The 9,658-nt window shown below is 39.9% G+C and overlaps 1 protein-coding gene across 1 annotated transcript; it reads right to left on the bottom strand.

Annotated features, from left to right (window-relative positions):
- Nucleotides 1-259: 259 nt before the first annotated feature.
- LOC134503798 (C-signal-like) lies at nucleotides 260-7,753 on the bottom strand. Its single transcript, XM_063312707.1, has 6 exons — nucleotides 4,768-7,753; nucleotides 3,510-3,561; nucleotides 2,780-2,970; nucleotides 1,823-1,981; nucleotides 1,526-1,636; nucleotides 260-619 (listed from the first exon to the last, which is right to left on the bottom strand). Exons 1-6 carry the CDS (start codon nucleotides 4,909-4,911, stop codon nucleotides 506-508), a joined length of 771 nt encoding a protein of 256 aa, XP_063168777.1. The 5' UTR covers nucleotides 4,912-7,753; the 3' UTR covers nucleotides 260-505.
- Between the last annotated feature and the right edge of the window lie 1,905 nt (nucleotides 7,754-9,658).

Below are 9,658 nucleotides of genomic sequence, written 5' to 3'. Positions count from 1 at the left end.
TCTTCATTTTATTTTGTGCAAGCACCAGCCTCAGGAATACTTGTTTATATAGTTGCCCTCCCAAGTCATAGTTTCCCTCTCCATGCATGATTCCTGCTGCATAAAGCTATCTGCTCTTCAACAATTAGGTCAGAGCGTCATATTTTAAAGACTTTTAACATTAAAACATGGATGTGTGAGGACGTATTTATTGTGTACAGATGTAACATGGGGAGGGACTAGATTGAAAAACTTTTTAGGAAATATGTTGGAGAATGCAATAAAAAGATGCATTCACTCCCTTTTTGGGATCTCTTTCATAGGGCCATTGGTCTAACATGGCAGATTTTATGATGTAGTTCAATATATCTCCTGCTCCTTCCATCCATAGATAGGTTGATATGAAAAAAAAAGTACACAAAACTGAAACAATATATTCTCAGTGTGTTAAAATTCAAAATTCTGGCTCTACCGATTGCAGTTCCGGGGTCTGAGGGCCTCCTGTAGATCATGGTCCATGGAACGCTCACCAGGAGACACTGTTCCCTTCCCAGTCCAGAAAAGTTCCTGCAGACGAGGATGATAAACTAGCCAACACTTTAAGAATACCCTGCACACTGTTCTGAACTGTCAAGGGTGCCTTTGAGAAAAAAAGAAAGGAACAGAGTTTTACCATCCAGAAAGGTCAGCATTTTGAGGAGTGCCAGATTGATAGATTGATAGATTGATAGATTGATAGATTGATAGATTGATAGATTGATAGATGAGGGAGGGTGGACCTGGCTCTAGGTGGCTTAAAAAAAATACAATTGATACCCTCATCAAACATTGTTACAAACAAATATAAACCACTAAGGATTAGTTTAAACAGTAAATGTTTAAAACACATTAAATGTTGAAAAACCTGGATCCCTCTAGAAGACAGACTCCTTTTTCAGTTGATGCCATTTGTCCCTCATTGTATAAATGTGTAGCTGATGATTCACCACAAGACTCATATGACTTCCCACCTGTAAATGTTCTCCTGCTTATTTCAGGCATCATGCCAAAAGGAAGTTTGGGAGGAACCAAAAGGTCCCAAATGGGTTGGGACCATCAGCAGAAACTGACTTGAGTTTTTACTGAAAATTAAGCCTACCTTTCCTGAACAGCAGTTGAGGTGATAATCCAATATCAACCTATACTAATCTAGACGGTAAATCTGTTTTGACTGAGTCAGCCTCCTTCCAAGGAAAATTTCTGAAGACAGAAAATTTAGGTAATATAAATTTAGAATAATATAGATTTCTGCCAGTGGGAACGTTTTACGTAGGTGAACAGTCTACAAATTGAGCCTCTACCTATAGTTCAAAGAGATGCAGTTGATTATTTCATCTCAGTCCTGTTGACTTGCAAAATCTTATTACCCTTCAGCTATAATCCCTGAATTTAAGAGGTGAAGAAAGGGTGTAACAAGAATTCCTAATTACATGTAATATAATTCTCTCTCTCCCTCAGAAATTTTCAAAAACTACAAGAAGTTACCATCTTGCAGCCTTCACTGTACCTCCTCTGTTCCCATGTCTGTTTTCACCCAGCCTGGATGAATCGAAGTGCATAAAATTCCATCTTTTTTCAGTTCCAGAGTGAGGCAGGCAGTGACCATATTTAAAGCAGCCTATAAAACAAAAGTAATCTTTAACACTGCCAATTATTTCTCTTGCCAGATGCTAACCAACTGATTCTTTGGTCCAAAGATCAATTTCAGTTTGCAAACCAAAGGCTACTGGCACTAAAAACTAGCAGGTGGGCTAACTGGATAAATTCTGGTGGTTCTTGTTCTGCTAGCAGAATTTTAGCTTACCTTGCTTGCAGAGTATGCATATACTGGGGGAACTAAAACATCAAATATCTGCCCAATGGAGCCAATTAAGGAAGATATGTTGATGACAGCTGCTCTCTTGCAAGCCAATTCTTCTGTTGCAGTCTCCTTGGCAGCCTTCTTCAGGAGAGGCAGGAATTCCTAAAATGCATATGAAATAGCAGGCTAGAAACTTTTGGGCTGTGGAATGGGATAATTAAATTAAGTAATGTGCCCAGCCTTTTGGAATAGTCTGAGATTTGAGGGGCCCCTCCCCTTTTAGCCTTCTGGGAGACCGTGAAGACCTGGGTCTTCCTCCAAATGTTGGCTAGGGTGGGAGTTAGGAGGCTAATAGTTTGGTTGATCTGGCATCTGGTGAGAAGGGTTGTTCTGCTTTTATTCTATTGTTTTTATTGGTTGTGAGTTGCCTAGGATAACTATGAGATAGGTGGCCATATACAGTAACTTCTTTAAATAAACAAACAAATATTCCTATGCGATAGTGATGGGCTTTGCCTGTCTTCATGCATTCTCAGGACTGCTCTTGCGAATCAAAACCTACCTCTGTTTCTCTTGCTCCTTAGCATCATCCAGTCCCATTTTTATTTGCACTAATCCCAGCTACTGTCTTGCTCCTGTGACCACCTCTACTCCATTATTTAATAACATCCCATTAGCACATATTGATCACCATGCAGACTATCTCAAGGTTCACAGGTGATGGGAAGGCACCAACTCTCTTAACTGTCCTTCCTGTAACTAAACACTATTCAGCTACATAGTGATTCTTGCCCATTAGTTCCTGTCCTTGCTTGATGCTGTGGCTCCTTGAAACTCCATTTCCTCCCTGTTGAATAGCACATCACATTTACTGTCCCTAGATCCTAAGCATAAATATATTTCATGTACAAGAAAATATATTCCTGCTAATTTCTAAACAGAAGATAAGGATATTCTTACCTTGACCACAAGAGTGGGTCCTACAACATTAGTATTGTACACTGAAAGCATATCTTGCTGCTCTACAGCTTCCAGCAGAAACCGCTTGGAATTTTTGGCGGCATTGTTGATGAGCAGGTTCAGACCCTTACCACCAAGACAGGATTCCACTGCTAACACAGCAGCTTTCACACTGGAATGGTCCTCCACATCTGCAAGCAGGGAAGAAGGGCAACAAGAGAGGAATTATACTTAAATACTGTAGAAAGATGATTTCTGTGGAAGATAAGTTTGGATGTGCTGATTTTTTAATTTATTCCAATTTCGAGGCCACCCAACTCCTTGCAGAGTCTAGGTGGCTTACAAATAAAAAAAAAATACAATAATACAATACAAATACAAATAAAAGAGAACATGGCTAACCAGAAGAACAAAACTAGGCTAAACTAAAAGGGGCTCTACAACCACCGGATTTCACAGCCATGGGAGAACAATCAGGTTTTTAGTAATTTCTGGAACATCATAAGGACAGGAGCCACATAAATCTCTGGGGGATATCGTTCTGGCGGACAGGCACTATAGCGGAGAAGGCACGCTTGATTCTAGGTTTACATTTTTTAAGTGGAGCTGTTGTCTCTCCAAAGGTGTGTCCTCAATTACACTGCCAAGCTTTCTTCCATAAATACATATGTGGAATTCATGAAAGTATTGAGTCCTGGAGGGATAGAAAAGCAAGGGGTGCATTTCATACCTAGCTGAATCACATGAATGTTGGTGTGCTTGTTGGCCAATTCTTCCAGAGCCTGGAATAGAAGACAGAAAGAAATTAAGAAACAAATGAGAGACTGAATGGATGGGGGAAAATGATGCTTTTCAAAATTGACTTGTTTGTTTAGAGAAAAAACAATAGCTACATTTATTAGTGACGGGAAACCCCTTATGGACTGTTTGCTGAAACAAGGAAAAAATGAATCTGTGATTTATGGATTTGATGATGAGGAAGGGTAGACTATGGAAAAAAGGAAATTATGTTGTAACCTTAGAGAGAGAGGGTAAAATATAAATGTACTTGTAATTCCTGTTAAGAAAATTAGAAGATACTTCTTTATAACTTTTCCCCTTCCCTTCCCTTCCCTTCTTTCTCTTTTCTATTTCTTTCTTTGCACTTCTTTTTCACTTACTTGATTTTTTTTTTACTTTCCTTACCTTTTTCTTTCAAAATTTTTATTGTTTTTATTCTTTTAAAAATTTCTTTTATAAAAATTATATATTAAAAAAAGAGAAAAATGATGCTTTTCAATAACCTGAATTATCCTACAGCACAATTTTCAGTTTTAAAACTTTGCCAACACTTATTCTTGGGACAAATCATCTACAGACTGAATTTTCTAACATCAGAACAGACTGACTGATACTGAAGTGTATTCAAACCAAGTTAGTTCCCTCCTAGCTTTATAAATATAAAATATATTGCAATCAATGCATTATTTTTTAAAAAAATGTAGATTATCAATTACCATGCTTGGGCCAATGGTGGCTTCTGTTACTGTTCAGACAAGCCATTCCAAACTTGCCCCACATCTCTCCCATATTTTATTCCTCTCCCCAACGATCAACCAACACCTTGAGGCTACTAAGATACTCAGCTTTCACTAGATCAGTTTTAGGATCTAAAAAATACTTGGAAGCCTCCTAAATGTATTGATCCCTGCCTATAAAGTACTGTTGGGGCAGGAGCACGTATCTAAATATTGGAATAGAAGGAACATTAATGCTCTTGCCCAGAAAATTATGCCACTTCTATAGTACCCTGTATTGGTCATACCTTGAACAATGTCCAGATAAACACAGAAATCAGATGCTCTGTGCAAACAGAAGGACTTGAACAGCAGCCTTAATGCTGGGAACTTTGGCTACAATAAACATACTTCTGCTATGGAGAACATGTTCTCCAGGAGCACTGATCACTACAAACATATGTTCCAAGAGCATTTTGACTTTCTACAGACCTTCCCTCTGGGTCCATCAGGTTTCCGACAGGTGGCAAAGATGTGTTTTGGAGGCTCAGGCATCTCTACAAGCTGTTGCACCAGTTCTAACCCAATACCTCGGTTGGAGCCTGTCACCAAAACACTAAAAGCCAGCGAAGCCATAGTTTGCTGCCTTGTACTCCCTGGACTTTGTACAGCGATTGTTTAAATAGAGGCTGTGAGGCTCAGAAAAGGGGTGTGCTCACCTTTGATTCCTTCTCACTTGCCTGCGGTGCTGACACTTGAGATGTACTGTATCTGGGGAAACTTGGTTAACTATTTCTGTAAGAGGAACTGAATGGATGTTCTATTCAGAGGGATGACGTTCTGTGTAGAAGGTGAGATGATCTACACACAAACTTTGCATGATTAAAATTCAACCTTTGGTACTTGAAATTTAATTATTTGGAATCTCTAAGCCAAGAAAACGAATATCTGCCCAAAGTCTTGAACAGCCATTTGCAGTTAGATAGCTGAAGACAAATGGACTGTTTAACCTAAGGAGAGTCCTGTGGTGGCTCTGGTGCTGGACTATGAAATCAGTATACATGTGCAGCTATAATCAAAGCCATATTTGGACAAACAATAAAACAAGCCAGAAGCCATGACAATAGCAGGTAAGTTGCATAAAATAAAAGTATTGATTGAGAAGGGAATAAACAATAAGAAGTACAGGCAATACGAGAATTAGACTTAGAAACAAGTTTTCTTTGTCCAAACGGCTGCTTGTACAAATTATTAGAGAAAGAAGCAAATTAAAACTAGCTACGTGTGGTCAAAGACAAAGCTGTTCTTTCCTCAGTGAACCATTTTTGGTTCCTAATAAGGTATGCAGGAAAAAGTGACCTAAGGTGTGTAAACCAACATGGGAAGTTGCTTGCTTGATTCTAAATTTTTGTGGCACCTTGGGATCACAGATTCAGGATCATAGATTCAATGCAATCTTCAGCTGTTTGATTTTAACTGCCTGAAACTGGAATTAAGGGGACATTTTCCTACATCGGGCCAGCTCAAAATTAGCTCCAGAGATCAGTGATCCTGTGAATGTGGCTATGTTTGAGAGCTGACTGGATTTATTTCTGATTCAGCAGTGTTCTGATTCAGCAGCATTCTGATTCAGCAGCCTTACCTTTCCTCTTGACTTAAGGGCTTCAGACACCCTAAAGTCTTCTGAAGGGAAAGGTTAGTTGACAGCTTTGCAGCTGTTCTTCATAGGACCCAATCTGAGGGGGTTGTTTTTGCATGCAGCCAGACAAATGCACATAGTGGGATATAAAACTCGGGGGGTGGGGGAGAGTGCAAGTGATTCATGTTATTTCTCTTTCATGTATAATTGGCATGGAGACATGTTTGTTCCTCTAGGAACTGAAGCAACTGGGACAAGAAAATGATTGTTTGCTGCATCACAGACTTTGTCATGCTGTTCCTGAGAGTGGTAATGGGTGTGATACAATCTATGAGTGGGCTGACCTTCCCAGCAGATCAGTTGTGGAAATTTTTACAATTTCTAAACCTACTCTGTACAACCTTTCATCGGCCAACTTCTCACTGGTCTCCAAATGAGATTGTCCTATTCAGCTGCATGCCCCTCTCTTCTCCTTGGCAGAGACTTTGATAGCCTTATTATATGTTACAGTAGCCACCTTGGCTTTACGTGCCTTTGCAGTGCTATTTCCTGAATGCTTTGATGCATCAAACATGAAGAAATGCTTTGGCCTGCAAAGGCCAATGTGGGAGGTGTACTATGGGTCTGAGCCTGCAGCCACATCCCAGAACTCATCAACTGTCCAGTGCATTAGCCCCAAATATTCCCTGTCCCTATCAGGCTGAATTCCAGATAGAGCCTGGCTTAGGGCAGCAAGTGAAGATACTCAGCTGTGCTTTCTCCCAGCCTTAAGAGTTTGCAGTTGGTGTTGTTGGCTATTGACTATTGACTATTGCTTAATTCATCTGGAAAATGTAGTAAGGTATGTCATGTACGAGGAGGTGGTGGCCATGTTGGACATTGGCTTCCCTGCTCACAGCCTAGGTTGCTTGGTCAAGACAATGCTCAAAAGGAAGGGGCCACCCATTGCAGAGAGCCTACGATTTAAGAGCACCCACAAATTATACATATTTATGACGAAGAACAGATGGTAAACCCAAGGGAAGATATCCCATTAATCCAAGGGTTATAGAGTTTTTGGAAATTCAGCCAAGGCTTTTAGGATGAGCTCTTTAACTTGATTCATCACTGCAGTCTTTCTTTTGACCTTCTCCTTGCATAGTGGTGCTAGTGATTATGATCACTGTGATGGGAGTACATATTTCCTTTCCTGCCTTCCCTTTCCAATAACTGGTGAAAATTTGCATCACAGTGGCACTTACTGTGTTGTGCTTGTGTTTACTATGACTGGAATGGGCAGCCCAACAGTTCAAACCACCTTTCCCCAAATGTTATGCTATGTTTGTTTGTTTTTATTAAATATATAGACTGCCCATCTCACTATGGAAGTGACTCTGGGCAGCTTACAAACAAAAGGTCATAAAAACCATGATAAAAGTACAAAAAATACAAGAAATATAAAATTAAAAGGGAAAAACTAAAAGGGGTACAATATATTATAATCCAACAAGCCCAGATAGACAGGACAACTCAACGTCTTGTGATCAAAGACTATCCCTTTCCAAGTGCACTGGATATGACCTTCTATATCCAGCCCAGTCTATAAATTGTAGACAGGGTAATAATCTTCAGTTCAAGGCTGGAGCCTTCACAGATAAAAACTTTGAGTGATAAGCAGTGCAACTTTATCTGACATTTAAAGCTTTAGCAAAGTGAATTGCCAAAGCAACAACTAAGAGAGTTGCTATCGGCTGCCAACACATTTCTTTCCCTCTCTCAAACCAATGGCTTGATATAGGAAGTCTGCACACAAACTCCCATTTTTATGGGCAAGCAGCAATTATAACTCTAAAGAACCAAGGAGAAGCAAAAAACAGTTGAACACTTGCTTATCAACTGAATAGATGTTTCATTGCTTGGATTTTTTATTCTTTATTCTTTATTTCTATTTATAGTATTTTTACTGTATTTTATTTTTTGTATTATTGTGATGGTTTGAATCACTTGTTGTAAACCGCCCAGAGGCCTCCGACGGGAGGAGATGGGCGGGGACAAATTAGATAAATAAAATAAATAAATAAAATACACTCCAAATGCTAATAAAAGCAATGTGAGTTCCTGTGTTTGATCAAGTGAAGCAACAAAGCCCAAATTAATGTCACCAAGTTCCAGGTCTCTTTTGTGTAGCCATTTGCAAGGTAGAGGATACAGCAGTGGGCAGGAAGCTGAGGCAACCTCTGGCTGAGATCTGCACAGCCATATTTCTTAAACTTTTCCCAGGCTGCAGGTCCACAACCTCAGGATCAAAGTTGTTTGTAGCAGCCAATCCATCATCACAGGATTGGTCCAAATGTTGTGGAGATCTCGAGTATCTTGGGTCCTGCTCTTGGCCATCTGTTCATCAGGCCCCAAAAGTCTTCCATCTCAGGGTGTTTCTTCTACCTCACACCATAGAAGGTTTAAGTCCAGACTTCAACCATGTATCAAGATGTTCTGCACTTAAGTGACCCCCATATATTGATCCCCCACTTGATAAATGGTTTCATAAACTTCACAGCCACCCATACAGCATTAAAATCAGAGCAAGATCTTATTACAGATAGGATATGGGATGCTAGTGAATCTGTGCCCAGGATGATACATTGGCAAAAGAAAATGCTAAAAGCGCAAAGCAGGCAAGATGGGCACCAAAACTGCATGATTAAAATCCCAGCCCTGGGTTATCTGCATTGTTCATGCAATATACAATATATAAACAAGGAGTGGGGGGTTGGTCATGCAGCCTTGGCAGCCATCTTGATTTTTTTTACCTCCCCCCACAACGCTCCCGTCAGACCTTGTATACACAAGAAGCCATCTCCAATGCTTGTTCACCATTTGAAAGAGCTGGATGGACCAATGACTTTCATTCAAGGCAGCAAAGCATAACCAGTTAAAAAGAATTGAAATCTGATTGATCATTCATCTTTCATTTCAACATCTGGGGTTTCTCAAGTTACTTCTGTTTAATGAACTACTAGATTCACTGGAAAAAAAAATGGAAAAAAAGATTACCTATGATGTAGTGAAAGAAAAATTAGCATTCTGCTCTGGGGTGTGTGTGTTGGTGTGTCAAATAAACCTCAGAAGTCTGAGTCTTTTAGTCTCAGACCTGCTCAAATTAATGTTAGAGTTCATACTTTTTAACATAAGCCCTGAGAGATTCTTTCAAGTTTGTGAAGAAATTTCAGTTCAGTTCGGATATTCCCACCTGAGCGCAGAAAACATCTTTCAGTCAGTGGCCTGCTTCCTGCTTTACCACTGCTCATAGAGTAACAAAATCTCCTCTTCCCACTCTACCCAAAATGGAAATCCAGGTAGTCCTTGTTTAGCAACCATTCGCATGACAAGGGTGATGAAAAAGTAACTTTGCGGCCAGTCCTCACATTTACAACCTTTACAGGTCTGTAAAGCAAAGGAAAGCTGAAGTAAGCATAAAATCGTGATGTTTCATCTAGCGACTGTTTCACTTAACAGCCAAGTGGCTGGTGCCAATTGTGGTCACTAAACAAGGACTACCTGTCCAATACATTTCCTAAGGCTCTCTCCCTTTCACAACATGCATTTGTGTGCATTTCCCTGGTGGCTTGCAAGATATCTAAGAAGCTTATATAAAGGGAAGCATACAGCAATTTTGCAAACAGGCACTTTTTTCAAGAGCTGGGACTGTTATTACCTGTTGCTACGACAGCGAGATTGGGTAAAATTTGGGACGGCACCGTTTTT

This window comes from Candoia aspera, chromosome 11 (genome assembly GCF_035149785.1).
Source record: "Candoia aspera isolate rCanAsp1 chromosome 11, rCanAsp1.hap2, whole genome shotgun sequence".
Taxonomy (NCBI): Eukaryota; Metazoa; Chordata; class Lepidosauria; order Squamata; family Boidae; genus Candoia; species Candoia aspera.
This window is presented reverse-complemented; position numbering and strand designations above follow the sequence as displayed.